At 34.9% G+C, this 15,076-nt stretch overlaps 2 protein-coding genes across 4 annotated transcripts; one reads left to right on the top strand and one right to left on the bottom strand.

Annotated features, from left to right (window-relative positions):
* The first annotated feature begins 867 nt into the window (after positions 1-867).
* Positions 868-9,651, top strand: LOC111013962 (inositol-pentakisphosphate 2-kinase). 2 transcript variants are annotated; one of them, XM_022288530.2, is made up of 12 exons: positions 868-1,082; positions 1,159-1,243; positions 1,368-1,485; positions 1,784-1,984; positions 2,168-2,315; positions 3,500-3,565; positions 3,984-4,024; positions 4,168-4,278; positions 4,725-5,321; positions 5,821-6,028; positions 6,707-6,857; positions 9,308-9,651. In XM_022288530.2, exons 3-10 carry the CDS (start codon positions 1,384-1,386, stop codon positions 5,995-5,997), a joined length of 1,443 nt encoding a protein of 480 aa, XP_022144222.1. In that variant the 5' UTR covers positions 868-1,082; positions 1,159-1,243; positions 1,368-1,383; the 3' UTR covers positions 5,998-6,028; positions 6,707-6,857; positions 9,308-9,651. The 2 variants fall into 2 exon arrangements, with proteins under 2 accessions (XP_022144222.1, XP_022144224.1); XM_022288532.2 differs by lacking the exon at positions 3,500-3,565 and having other exon boundaries at positions 869-1,243.
* Positions 9,652-10,649: 998 nt separating this feature from the next.
* On the bottom strand, positions 10,650-13,954 carry LOC111014034 (uncharacterized). 2 transcript variants are annotated; one of them, XM_022288632.2, is made up of 8 exons: positions 13,736-13,893; positions 13,471-13,637; positions 13,007-13,358; positions 12,042-12,161; positions 11,494-11,559; positions 11,327-11,392; positions 11,122-11,181; positions 10,650-11,012 (listed from the first exon to the last, which is right to left on the bottom strand). In XM_022288632.2, the coding sequence occupies exons 2-8, from the start codon at positions 13,497-13,499 to the stop codon at positions 10,827-10,829; spliced, it is 879 nt and encodes a 292-aa protein (XP_022144324.1). In that variant the 5' UTR covers positions 13,500-13,637; positions 13,736-13,893; the 3' UTR covers positions 10,650-10,826. The 2 variants fall into 2 exon arrangements, with proteins under 2 accessions (XP_022144324.1, XP_022144323.1); XM_022288631.2 differs by lacking the exon at positions 13,471-13,637 and having other exon boundaries at positions 13,736-13,954.
* Between the last annotated feature and the right edge of the window lie 1,122 nt (positions 13,955-15,076).

A 15,076-nucleotide genomic window follows, 5' to 3' on the forward strand; every position in this document is an offset into this window, starting at 1 on the left:
ATTGATCTAAACTAATATGCTTTTAATTAGTTCCTCTCGTAACATCTATGTGAGACTTGTACTAATTAGGTACATGTTATTCATCTAAATCCACATAAAAGTTAAGTCAATTAAATTTAAAAAACTAACATGCACAATGTTCAAAAGTTTACATCATTGATCCTGACACGACGAATCAAATATAATGTTATGATTGAAATTATAGTACTAGATTTACCTGAAACGAGGTTAAAGAAGCAACGTAAATTGAACTGTCTGGATTAAGCTAGCTAGGTGACCACCCGACCAGATCATATCCGACTTGATGAAACTCCCTCGATAAATAAGAGAAAAGACCTAGGATGCGACACAACTTTATTTTTGTTATTCTCAATTGAACTGATACTCACAAAAATGTATTTGAAGCCTGAATCCAACTCAACATAATAACCAAAGTATGAGATCAACTAGGATCCTAATAGGCAATGCAACATGTGGAGCGAATATTGTACAAGCTCATGATCTTTTAGTTAGAAATAAATGTCTTAATCAGTTGAGCTAAACTCATGTTATCTATTTAGTCTATACTTAAAAAATTTTACATATCCATCAAAGATCTAAATTAACTCGTCACGTAATTTGTTACATAATATATCAAACATGACATGAAAATACTAAATCGATGATGTTAACGATTTGAACTTTTTAAACACAAAATTAAAAGTCTTTTTTTTTTTAAATATGGAACTGAATAGATACAATCATTTTAAAAAATAGTTTTCATGAATAGAATACATTGTTCAAGAATGCTAGTACAAATAAGGACCCGGTGGTACATTCAAAGTGGATCTTCAATTATTTCATAGAAAGATATAATTTTTTATTATTTTTTTTCTCATATGATAAAACTCCCCAAAACCCCACCAGATTTCGCAGAACAAAAACAATCCCACACTGTAAAACAAAATTGCCTTTCCCTCTTTCAGATCTCATACCCTGCGTTTGCTCGAAGCCGTCGCAGCTCTTTCTCTCATGTCCCGCTGAGCTGATTCTTGCACCTCCGTCCCCAAAATCCGATCATTACTATCCACTCCGTTTTCCTGGTTCAATTCGCTTTCACATTACTCACTTCTCACCTTCTCGCCGTGTTTATTGCTTGATTTTTGTATTCAATTGTAGCTGCATTGTGGAATGTGGCTTTTCTCAGAAGATCTAAGGTTTATATCACCGGATAGTTACGGACTATATGCAATTTTCAGATCAGGTATTTGAATCTTCTTTCGATTCTGAGGATGATTGATTAGGCTGTCGTTGCCGCTACTGTTTGTTTCTTTTTCCTCTTTTGTTGGAACTTTATTTATGTCTATTTCGCCATTTCTCTCTCTCAGAGGACAAACGCACGGGATGGAGATTGTACTAAAAGAGAAGGACGCTGCGGATTGGGTTTATAGAGGCGAAGGAGCCGCTAATCTTGTTCTTGCTTATACTGGCTCCTCTCCAGCTTTTGTACGTTGAACATAATAAAAAAAATGGTTTTCGTTACTCCGTTAGAATTAATTTTGCAGTTTATACGTTAATGATTGGAAAGAAAGCAAAGGGTGGTGCAGATGCTTTTCTGTAGTTGCATGTGTAACTAGGGAATGGGGCATTCAGATAACTAGGGAATTGTTGAGAATTACCATTGTTCTATACGTATCATATAAGAATGTAAATGAAGAGACGATTTAAATTCAACCTAAAGAAGAGAGAAGATCGAATTGAGAATTAAAACTGTTTGGGGACTAAACTATTCTTCTTGATATAGATTGGAAAAGTTATGCGCATACAAAAGGCTCCCATCAATGGATCAAATTGTAGGAGTCCGACGGCATTTTCCAAGTACGAGTACTTGTTGTGGGGTGACATAGGGAACCTTATGTCATCCACTGACAGAGACACTGCTGCCCAAACCTACGTGCAGCATGTAATGAGCCCCCTATTGGGTTCCAAACACGTTGATGCTGGTGTATGTTTTTCTTTTGCCCTTTAAGTTGGTTGATAAATTCCAGAAATACAGCTGATTGTCGTCTAATTCTATAATTTAAAGTGTTGCAAAAATTTGAATACACAAACGGTTGTTGAGGCTATGGTGACTTACCTTGTAGACATGATATAAATTTCTGACCGCAGCACCCCTTTACATTCGCAGAAACTTGTCTTGGTAAGCAGAGAATTTCTGGAGTTGGCTGAGAAGAATGTAAGTAGCCAACGCCCATCTTGGAGAGTAAATACTGGAAAGATTGATACACAACGTGATTATGTTCTTGTTCTATCTGATCATTCCATTTTCCCTCACGGTAATGATAGTTTTTCTGTACTTTTCTATTAAGTACCATTGTACCCCTGCATTTTCTTTTAAAGAAGGGGACAACCCGCATGTTAGCTTGTGTAGTCTGTGACTTGTCATCTTTCCACTTAACAAATAAAGGCGAAGAAGCTGTCTGTGTACTAGTAAAATTATTATAGACGGGTCTGTCATGCAATTGTACTACTTTTTTTTTCCCTTCAAAGGAGCATGTTTTTTTCCCCTTCAGTGTAGCATTTTTTTTCCCCATTCCCAATAGTCCTTTTCCCTGAAAAGTGAATCAAGGCGGCAGATAGAACCTTTTGAACATTTTCCGAATTCCGAACAGGGTTGCCTAGTAGGTTACCCGTCATAGTAACTTCTTCATCTGAAGAGAAACTTAAAAGTTAAAACTATTGACTTGGTATTGGTTTGATTTATTTTAAGTGGCGAGCTGTTAGAAACTAAGAAATGAAAGAATTGCATCGTTTTTTTAGGAATATTACAAAGCTTCCCGAAGCATTCAAGTGGCTTGGGCTTGGTGCTTTGGAAATTGGACCCTCCTTTTTCTTATTGTTTTCCTGTCTGCTTCCACTCTCTTCTCTTCTTTAATATGCTGCTAACTAACTAGTGGCTGTCCTTTTTGTAGTTCTGGTTGGTCCTCATAAAAAAGAAAAAAGCAGATGTATAGAAGTAACTAGCATAATGTATATGGCAGCCTAACCACCCGTACCTATCTCAACTCACCACCTACCTGCGGTAGTCAGCAACAACCAGTCTCGCCATCTACATCTATTGTGAATTCTTTCCCTCAAGTACGTAAAATGTACTAGAATTATATACCATCCAGGAACATTCATCTTCCACTGCCCCAAATAAAATAACCTCCCTATCTTTACCTACCTCATGTTTAAAATGAAAAATCCAACACTAATTTTAGTTTCTCATCAAGATGGAAAAATTAATCTTCTATCCATCCTGGATCTACAATCCAGCACCTCTGCCCCCAATATTCATCGTCTGCCTCCCCCCTTTCCTTTATTTGGAGAGAGAGGGGGAGGGGTAACATTTGGAATTTGGGACTGGTTTGTGGATTAGCTTTAGAAGCATTCTATTGATAAAGTTTAGTCAAATTTGTTGATATATTTTGGCATCTTATGTGTATTATTTTAAATCTGTTGAGTTTTCATGGTGTAGGAGGGCCAATTTTGGAGTGGAAAGGGTTTCCTAATTCCCTGTTTTATCATTGTCTAATTTGTTGCGGTACTTTGATTTCTCTCTCTTCTTTTTTCTAAGAAAAATAGAAAAATGTGCATCTTCTAAATTGTTATTATAGTTTATTGTTAATAATTAGATATTCAAATCATATGATCTTGATGAATAGTCAATTCTCGTGCTGTATACGATTTTGTTGATTAAAATTTGTCTCCATCTTCTGCATGCTCTTGAAAAATACAAGCCAATGGATTAAAAAAGGAAGAATATTTAAACATATATGTGTTTCCGGCTCTGGGTTTCTGCTGGAATGAAATGTTACCACACCAATTGTCTGGCCTCACTTGCAGACATGATCTCAGGCGGAGATGTCCTTGTTAATTTCCCCCCGCCCCTATTGTTAGTTTTTCACTTGTTTTTATTCTATCATTCTGGTGATTAAATTTTTTTACCCTCTCTATTTCAGGTGCTTTAGAAGGTGAGCCTTGCATATCTGTTGAGATAAAGGTATGTCTCACTGCTATGTTATTTATTTTGCTTTTCTTTTTTGTTGGCATTGTTTAGTTTAGTTCTGCCAGCATTACTCCAAATGAATGATTAAAAGTGGTTTCTTTTTATTTTTTATTTTTTTGTTTTCCTTACCCCCAAAGCCAAAATGTGGGTTTCTCCCATTCTCAAGGTTCATATCCCATGTCAATGCGGTTAAGAGGTGTATGACCCGTTTCAGAATGCACCAAGCGCTTAAGTTGCACCAAGAAGAGGTAATATTTCCTTTGATTTGTCTATTCGATGGAGTAATGTACAACTTATTACTTCGAGGTGGTGGTATACATATAGCAAATTCTTTTATATCTACTCCCTCTCCTTGATGCTTCAAAACTGGAAGGCCCTCTTATTTTAGTTTCTTTGGGAAGGTCCTTTACCCCTTGCTCTTAGGTTGTTCTTTTTTGTGTGATTAATACATCTCTTAAGTTTCCTATTAAAAAAGAAAAAAGAGATAATATTTCTTCATCAATTCTTTTAGAGGCTAAATTATGATAAGTATTCCTTACATTTAGTGGCTCTTATTAAAAAGTGATCCGGTATTATGCTTGCATACTCCTGTGATTGAAAATTTAGTTTTGAGTTACTTGTTTTAATTAATTAAGCTGTCTTAATTTATTATTTCCTAATATAATTTTCACTATGGTTGCACTCTACTTTGTAGATATCGGAGTTCAGTGATTATGATCCACTAGATCTCTTCTCTGGATCCAAGGATCGTATACTTAAAGCAATTAAGGATCTTTTTTCCACCCCTCAAAACAACTTTCGGGTGTTCTTGAATGGCTCTCTTATATTTGGGGCATTGGGTGGTTCTGCAGAAAATACTGATGTGATTGTTGGAGAAGCATTTGAAGATGCACTCAAGTGTGTCATCCTAGCAGATGATGGGCTGTGTACTATTAGCTTGCTACAGCTTGTCACTGAAACTTTATATAAATCTGGAGTTCTGGATCGACTTCTTGAAGTCCAGAAACTTGATAGTTTGGACATAGAAGGTGCTATTCATGCATATTATGATGTAATTTCGGAGCCTTGTGTAGTTTGTGGACAGCTAAACGAAGATGAAGAATTGCATAGATATGCCTCTTTGCATTCCCTCCCTCGTGATCAAAGCTTGAAGATTGTCAAAAACTTCTTAATAGCTGCTACTGCTAAAGACTGCAGCTTGATGATTAGCTTTAGGCCAAGAGGTGAAGATTGGGGGTCTTCAAACAACACAATACGCCTTGAATCAACAGGGCAATTTTTCGATTATAAGGTATATGTAATTCATTATTTTCATTCAGTGTATTACAAAGGGATGCCAGATTATTTAAAAGCATTTTATATTACAGTTCTTCAAATTGATATTTTTGCCACTCAAGAGTAAGGTTTTGAGGGATATAGGAAAAAGAGAATTTACTTTCAGAAACAGTTATGAACATTGAAATCAAGCATCATGCCAAGTATTTGATGTGATCATAATAAGATTTGGTTATGTAACTTGTGTTATTAATAATTTATCAGGTCTCACCAAGATATACTGATCTTTTCTTTTAAATGGTATTTCAATGTTGTATCTCTTTGGGCTTGTGTAACATATTTTCCATCTGCTTCAGTTATGAATTTACTTCAATACACCGTTTGTTTGAAACTCCTCTTCAGTCCAAGTCTAAATGTACTAAAAGAAGCAATTCTCAGTATCTTGAGTAGGTCTTTCTCAACTGTATGGTATCAATTATTTGTAGGTGGCAAATTACATGCTTACAATATTTCAGGTATACTTTATTGATCTGGATCTGAAACCTATGAAGAAGATGGAAGAATATTATGAATTGGACAAGAAGATAGTGGGTCTCTACAGGAAAATGGTAGAGAAAGGGAAAGTAGATGATATTTCAAATGCAAAATTTACGAGTCTAAGTTTGGAAAGTAGATGCAATATTAAGGAATAATTTGCTCATTGAGGATTTATTTGTGTATGTGGTAAGTCCAATACTCCGACTGCTTTCCTTGCCATAATTATTGTTGTACGAATGCCATGAAAAGTGAAGTGCATGTTTTGGAGTGTTAGTTACACGGTAATTTATATTTACCATTGTACTATATTTGTCTCTTCTTTTTAATGGCTCTTAAGATTCTGTGTTGGAACAAAATATACGACATGTCACCATGGATTTTTTAGAATCAACATGTTTTATGATGTTTTATTATAGATTTTTAACAACCAAGGTATTGAATTCCAATCCTCGCATAATGAATGATCATGTCCCACCCCACTAATCCTTGAGTAGATTTTGCCCACCCCAAGGCCTGTGCTAGCAAGGAAACAATAAGGAGTTTAAATTATTAAATTTTCCACTTTGTAAGTTTGAGTTAGGTCATTGGAGACTGGCGAGTAACTCCAAATATCCGAAGCCTTTACTAATAGGGCCACCCTTGGAGGTTATGATTAACATGTTGATTTTCCGTAAATTTACTTGCTTACCTGGCTTCTTGTCTTAATTTCCCATAGTTGCATCATCTTTAGGAAGATTGTCTTAGCGCTTAGTGTCAGAACATTGAAATTGTGTTACCAGCAAACTGGAAATGTTTACATTTTTCACGTGAAGGTTATACTTGCTTGATATTTTTAATATAATTGATTATCATTAATGTTTACAGAATACTGGAGATGGAGGGTTTGTATTGCCCAAGTCTATATCTGGACCTTCGGATAAGGATTTGTGGGGCATGCTTGAGTGCTGTGTATAATGGTCCAATGAAATGGCTGCTCTTGGTTGTACCTTTCCCTAAAAAATGAGCGATTGAAAAGGTCACTATCTCCCTTTGACTTTATTTGTATTTATTTGCTTGCATGAAAAATCTCTCAAGAATTCCCGTCAAGGAGAACAAAGGTCTCTCACAAAGCCGGTTAGTGTGGCAAATATGAGATGAGTAGGCGAACCCTCATTGATTTTTATTTTTCCATTAGGAGCTTGTATACATTTTGCTATACCCATGGGCATGAAGGGTTCTTAATGTTAGTTGAATGGCCGATTCTCCAATAGATTTGACCCGCAGGATCACCTATGGCTTCTCTCAATTCAGTCTTTCTGGAAGTGGTTTGGCTTTCTGAATAATCCAGTTGAATTAGACGTTTTTGGAAAATAAATGTTGCTTTTTATGGTATATACAGTCCTAACAATTTGCTGTCATTTTCCCCTTGGAAGCATTTCTTGTATGGTGCTGCCTTCAATTGGTTGTTTTTTTTAGTCTAAAAGTAAGAGGTACATGTGATTTTGCCTTTCACTTATTTTCAATTTAATGATATTGAAATATCTTCTTAATTCATATTCACGTGCATTCACTTTTATACCCTCCCCACTCCTTCTACCTCCATCCCTTTCTTCCAGTCTCTAACTATTTCCTCCATTGCTGCCTCCCTGTGGAGGATCACTCTCCATCGTGAGGACTTCCTCCCCCATCAAATTTTGCAATACTGTTGGGCTATAGACCTGATTTCTATCAATGAAGAGATATTCTTGGATTCATTGATGGTTATGACGTTTCTCATAGGAGCTGGACTTTTTGTGGTGTAGGGTCAGTGAGTAAGTATGGTCGTCATCCCTTTGATTGGGTGGTAGGCGGGGTTCTAATGGCACTCTTAGGAATATGTGGATAGCTATTTCTTCTGGATTCCCCTTCTTTCCTCGGTTTGTTTATTATTTGGTGGGGGATAGGGGAATTATACCTACTTCTGAGGGGATAGCTGGTTGAGGAAAAACCTTTTTGCTCCTTGTTCCGTTGCTTGTATCATCAAAGGGTTGGTTGGTGGCTTCCGTTTTGCCTTTTCTTCCTTGATTTTTTGTTTCCATTGTCCTTTGTTCGCTAGGGAGACATTGGATCTTGTGGCCTTATTGTCTAGGTTGGGTGGGGTACTTCGTTATGAGCTTGGGCAGGCAGGATTCTCGTCTTTGGTCACCTAATTCTTCCGAATTGTTTTCGTGTAAATCCTTCATGGATTGTGGATCCTCTCCCCTCTTGTTGCTCCACTTTTTTCTTTGCTTTGGAAGGTTAAGATTCTACAGTAGGTCAGATTTTTTGTGGTAGGTCTTACACAGCAGGGTTAATACTTTGGATCGTGTTGCGAGACATTCTTCTTTTTTGATAGGGCTGCAGTGTTGTATTCTTTGTAGAGGTGCCACAGAGAATCTCAATCATCCCTTGTGGTCTTGATAGTTTGCTTCCTCAGTTTGGAATTGTTTGTTTGAGGGTTTTGGGGTTTGTTCTATTCGCCCTAGAGAGTGTAGTTTGTTGTTGGAAGAGGTTCTCCTTCACTCTTCATTTCGGGACAAGGAATCATTTTTTGTGGTGTGCAGGACTTTGTGCTGTTCTGTGGGTGCGGGAGGAGCTCTTGCTTGGTTCATGTTTCTCTTCGGGCCTTGGTGTCCAAAGTGTTTTGTAATTACCCCTTAGACTTGATCTTGTTAGATCGGAGCATCTCCTTTTAGTTTGGCCCCTTTTGTTAGACTGTCTTTTTGCAAGCCATTTTGTATTCTTTTGTTCTTCTCAATGAAGCATGACCTTTTTTTTTTCCCCGCATTCACCTACAAAATTTCGGCCTTACCTTTAAAAATGGATCCACAAAGAAGCTGTATTAGAGCATGGTTGCAATTATGTGGAAGTGAGCAAGAAAAGAGGATTTTGCCCGGCATCTTGTGAAATGAGAGAGCACCGTAGAAACTGTGGTTTTGTTTATCCTTTAGGAGTAAGGAAGCTCTTAGGTACTGTTGATACACCCGAGGAAAAAAGGAAGCTTTGGGATTCTCTTAATCCTCCATTCTCGGAAGCAAAAGAAGGAACATGAAATTCTTTCTCCTTTCTTTTGCAGGTAATGGGGATCGGATATATCTGTAAGAAAGAATGTTTAGCTAAAGAATAACTTCTTGGTCATCAAACCCACTCAGTCTCTATGAACGCCCTGGTGTTGCTACATAGTGTAGAAGGATTAATATGACTATGTATGAAATTTTGTGCGACAACCCCTCAACTATACCTGCCCCTCACCATACATATGGCATTACGTTCATGCACTCGCTCTCTTTTTAGCTTTCCTCCACCTCTGCTTTACTAATCCTGGGGGTTGGGGCGTCGACTTACCCTTTACGAGAAAAGAAGCTTTAGTTCTATTGACTCATCATGTAAATCATTATTTTAGCTCATAACTTGCTAGTTGACTATTGACTTGGATTGGTTCTATGTCCTTCATTCTTCCTTTTGCAGGTATGTAAAAGAATGGAGATCAACCAAGAAATTAGAAAACTTTTTAAAAAAGATGTAGCTGGTGTAGTGGTGCGCACACTACACGTTGCAGTGCGGCGCTGCGGCGTCGAGATGATAAATTGTACAGAGCCCTAATTTTATGAGGGCAAGTGTAGGGGAGCCATGTGTAACATAATGTTCTACGTTCTGAAGGGAAGGACAAGACAATATAGACAAGAAGGGACAGAGTTGGCAGAAGACAAAATTTGAGTGATCACGTTTCTGATTTCTCCTCCATTTTAGCTTCATGTCTATACGGATTTGATTATTTTTATTAGAAGTGAAGTAAAATTTGGCTTCTAGAATCCCTACTCTGTTTTTCCTTTTAAGTTCTATATTTTGTTTTTTCAGTTTTAATTGTCTAATAAAATCACAATGGTTCCAGACACAACTTGCATTCAAACACTCGATGGTTCGTCGTATCCTACAACAAATACTAAGTATCGCATCTTACTACCTCGGTGGTGGCATGATAATCCTTTAAAATCGAGCACGTAGAATCTAACTAGTTTCCCTTCCACAGATAGAAGCATATACAAGATTGAAAAAGAAAAGCTTAACTCCAGAATTTATATACAAGATTGAAAAAGAAAAGCTTAACTCCAGAATTTATACTAATTCATCCTAACTCAAACTAGCAGGACCTCAATATTCTTAAGGTATCACAACAATGGCTATCTAACTTCTAAGTACCGTGACAATGACTAGTTAGGATGTACACGAAAATACGTCGGATAAACTCACCGTGTCGACAAAACTCTACATCCTTATCATCTCTCAGACCCCACTGCCACTACTCCCTAGATTAGATTACTTGTATGTAGCTGGATTCTGGGTACTCACCATCTACACAGGATTCCATGGCAGATCCAAGAACAAAGCAGCAAAAGTCATTCATTCCCAGAGTCATCCAGATGGCAACTGATACGAAATGGAACCAACATAATCATAAATTTAGAATAGAATTTATACCACGCCTTCAACATCCAAAATCCTTGTAGATGAATCAATATGCTTCTTTGCAGCAACAGAGCAAGCTGGAAACTTAACTGAAACACTCCTTTCAAACTCTAACAGTCTCGTGGAAACAAGCAATATACAACTACAATTATCAACTTTATAAAATGGACAATCAAATCAAAAATGAAATTTTTTTAAATGCTTTTGGTTTGTTTAATAATTGTTTCTGTTTCTCATGTGTGTGTATATAACATAAAAAATTTAATATTGAATTTGAATAATTAAATTTATATAAAACTTTTACTTTTTTAATCTAAAATTTTAGACAACAAAAAACATAAAATAGTCATCAAACATATCTTCATAGTTGCAGTATGAAATCATTTACAAAACCATCGATTACTTACTAATGGCTCATGGTTGGACCAATCTTCACCTAATTTATTTCAAAGAGGACCAAAGTTACTCCACATTAATAATTTTTTACTTCTCAAATATTTACAAATCCTTATACTTAACATCAAAATGTTCTCCGATTGAAGTTCGCCACCGCCAACGGCCCCCAAATGCCGCCGATTCTACCGCCTCCGCCTCCGCCACCGCCAGTTTCTTCCGGCAAATCAAAAATCGACGCCAATGGCACTAAACATAATCCTTTACCTTTTAGATCACTTTCACCCTCTTTATTCTCCTCGTTTAGCCCATCCTGCAAAATAGTACATAAAAGCGTATAATTAAATTTAATTTCTATCAAAATTTTTATATGTCTATGAAAGATAAGTCGACATTTATTTTTTTTGAGTTGAGGCTCTCACCCGACACATCGTTTTGTAGTTTCTGTGACGACATGATTTCATGTAAGAGTGGCTTAGCATCTGTACCCAATATCATGAATATTAGCCCATGCAAGTATAACTTAACAGATACAAATACCTATTAAATCTATAATTTTTTTAATTAATATAGTATTTATATTTTAAATAAAAAGAAATTATTTAGAAATGAAAATGGAAGTAATACCTCAACTTGGTTTTGAAGGAAATTTATGTAACTTATAGCCTCCATTAAAACTGATGCTGTGTCAGTCTGCAACATTATCCAAAATTGCAAGGGCAATTTCGTAACTTAGAAAAATAAGATTTAAAAATAAACATTATTTTAAACAAATTTTGTTTGATTTTTCATACCTTACCAAAGGGTGCTACTAATTGCTGAAGTGCTGCAATTCTATCTCCTAATTTCTCCTTCCTAATCTGTCAATTAAAAATTACAAACGAAAAGAGTGTCAAAAAAGTATAATTAAAAGTTTTGATTAGCTTACTTCGAGAATATTATATTAACTTAATTTAGTTTAATATACTAATCACTCAAATGAACTATTCCACTCTACATGATTCAATCCATAACCACTCACCTTAATTTGAAAAAAATTGTTGTTATAGAGAATGAACCGATCAAAGAGACTATTATATATATTACATTTTCATAAAAATAATTATTTTCAAATTCTCTCTTTATCATTTCAATAACGATTTGTAACAGTATTTCATCGAGGACATAAATAATTCTGTTGTGTTAATGAAAATTTAGAGGTGAAAGTATGAAATTGGGAAGGAAAAAAACTAAATGAAAATAAACTCAAAATTTAGGCCTTGAAACTTAAAAGAAACTAAATTAAGGAAAGAAATCTTTTTCCAAAATTAAATTTTTTTTTCTTTTTGGGAATTCATCATACCTTCAAAGGAGGGCAAGTGGCGCGTGGCTCCACTCGCGTTCTCTTGGGAGTGGCTTGAGTTGGCTTTTGCTGCTTCAGGGTACAAGGTCTCTTTGCTTGGGAAATTTCATGGTTTGGCATCTGCAAATTACATTATTAGGCATTAACTTTTAGAAAAAAATTATTAATATTAATCTCACATGCTATAATTATAAATATTTCGTTATAAATTTTTTTTTAAGAAACCACAAATATATAAATATTGTATCTATATAAGGAAAATTCTAAGATTGGTTAGTCATTTTTTAGGATTTCAACTTTGGACATTCAAATAGGTAAATAATTCTTCCTGAATAAAAAAAATAAAGGTATATAAATTCTTCCCAAAATTCCAAAATTTAGTGAAAAATTCCATTATTTATATCTAGTATACTAATTTTATGACACAAAAAAGCTTATTTTTATTGGAAAGAAATTAAATTAAGGTCTAAATTTTTTTAATCAACCAACTATCATACTTATCATGCATTAGTTTTTATATTTTGAAAGTTGGATGAATGTAGGTAAATTTAACCTATATAAGTTTTTTTTTTATATCTTTAAGTTCAACAACATGGTTTGAAAATTCAAACTTGATTATGTTCAAATTGGTTTAGCATCAGAGTTTATTTGGAAACCTAAGAACCAAATTTTTAACAAAATTCAAAGAATCAAGGCAAGATATTTGAATGAAAATCAATTTCAATAGTGAAAAGTAATAGGTTAAAGTTCTTAAACTTTAATATGCCTTAAATTTTCAATTTATCCCAACCTCATTAACATTTTTTAAAATTCGTTAACTTATTGGGTACAAAATTTAAACATTAAAAAACGTGAAGCCGATTAGATATTGAATTATGATTAGTTTAGAACTTGTTAGAGCCTTTTAAGTTGGAGAATCTATTAAGGGACTAAACTTTGAAATATAATTAGAATGAATAACTCACTTTAGTAAGAAGAGATGAGGCCCTTGATTGTTGCATAAGATAATGTGAAGAAGCAAAAGAAAGGCTTTGGTCAAATCCCAAAGAGCTTGAAAACTCTGCCATCAATGGCTTCCTTGAAGAAACATTAACAGTAGGATGAATCTTGCTGCAACAACAGCTTTGAGAAAACTTGTCCAAATCTTCAGTGCATTTGGGAGAAGAACCTGAGGCCTCCTCCTCTTTGGTTTCTCCAAATTTCTGGCCCAATTTGCTGCAATGGTAGGGCTGCAGGCTTGTGAAGCTCTCTGCAATATCAATGCCTGGATTCAAGTCTTGAAAATGAAAATTCGGCTCGAAATCACCGCTCGGAGACCTGCGATCAAATCTCGAGAACGGTTACCTTACCGATGCAGCTAAACCCAAATTCGAATCACAGTAAGCAAGCAGAATTTGTTGATGTTGGTGTCAAAGTTCAGTCTACTGACGTGGTCGATGGAGGATGGTGTGACAGCATGTGCGTAACTTGCAAAGTCTTGCACCATATTCTTGCCCTCCTCTTAGTTCTTCCCAATCAAGTTCTAACTTGAGTATCAGAGGGTGTTTGGCAGGGCATCACACCAATGTTGAGTTTGATTTTGCAGGTCACATCATCCTCCATTGACCACATCAGCGGATCAAATTTCGACACCAACAATTGACATACCATAATGATTGACAAATGGATAGAAATACAATATCGGGAATACTTACAACGGGATGTCGGGGGTCCAAGCATGGCTGCTCCCGGAACCAATAAGCAACTGGTTTTCAAGTTGAAGGAGTTGGTGATGGAGATTTGCAGAGAGATCCATTGTTGAAAACTAGAGGCAATCTCAACTCTCCCATTCCCTTATTAGGGGATACCTTCTTTTTATAATGCCTCTCTTTGGGGATCTAAAATAATGGATAAAACAAAGTTTTTGAAGGACAGTCTTTTGTTATGACCAATGAATTGATTTTTAATAATTGGATTATGTACCGCTTCTTTTTACTTTATGATATAATCCAATATAAAATTTCTACGAGAAAAAAGTTTAAAATAATATCTACAAATTTATTAATTATAAGATAAATATATCACTAATAGTAAAAAGTGTTTTGATAAAAATATTGTCATTGAAAAAAATGAAAATTATATTTTGGCCTCTTTTCTTTAATTATTATAATCTTCCACTTTGGAGTAAAAGTAGTTGATTTTAAAGTTCACACTAAAATGTGAGAGGTCAAAAGAGCTATTGTAAAGAATGTTATAATAATGTACCATTTATTTGAGATAGAATATTGTAATTTGAAAAAAAAAAGAAAAAGAAAAAGTATAGTCTTATTCTGTGAGACTACCTATTTGAGGACATTTTTATAATATTAGGAAAAAAAAAACCATATTTTTAACTAAGTTGCATAAGCTAGGCCACCCAATATTTACCGTTTTGATTTAATTTTTGAGAAAATTGTATTTTATTTTTGTTTCTAATGTTGGAATGTTTTTTCAATCTCTGGTCTCTGTTTCAAAGATTTCAATTTAGTCTCGTGCATTTTAACATTTTCATTTGTATCAATTTTGTTAGTGGATGTTTAATGGAGCTAATAATAAACTTCTAAGACATGAAAATAGGTAGAAAGTAAGAAGAAAAATTAACCTGCCTAAGAAAAAAATTTTAATTCTTGTGATACTACATGCAACTGTCAACTCTAAATTGCATTTTTCTAAGCGGTCACAAAGGATTTTATTTATTATTTCTTTATTAAAGAAAGAATGCTATTATCAATCGACTCAGATTTAAATGATTTGTACAAGTTAACACGAAACGAACCTATTAATATTACATTAATTTGTCATCGATTACGGTTAGCTTTTTCAGTTTAAGCATTTCGATCAATTTTTCCTTGTACCCCTACATGGACATTTAGTTAACTAAACTTAGAGATTTTGACATTGGATTTTGAGTTTTTTTTTTTTCCTTAAAAAATTATTGCTTGCAAAACTTGGAACCATTTTTACGGTTCAATTTTGGGGTCTAATAGATAATACTTTTATGGTTATTATTCAAGTTT

This window comes from Momordica charantia, assembly GCF_013281855.1.
Source record: "Momordica charantia cultivar OHB3-1 chromosome 8 unlocalized genomic scaffold, Mcharantia_2.0 BLBB01000008.1, whole genome shotgun sequence".
Classification (NCBI taxonomy): domain Eukaryota; kingdom Viridiplantae; phylum Streptophyta; class Magnoliopsida; order Cucurbitales; family Cucurbitaceae; genus Momordica; species Momordica charantia.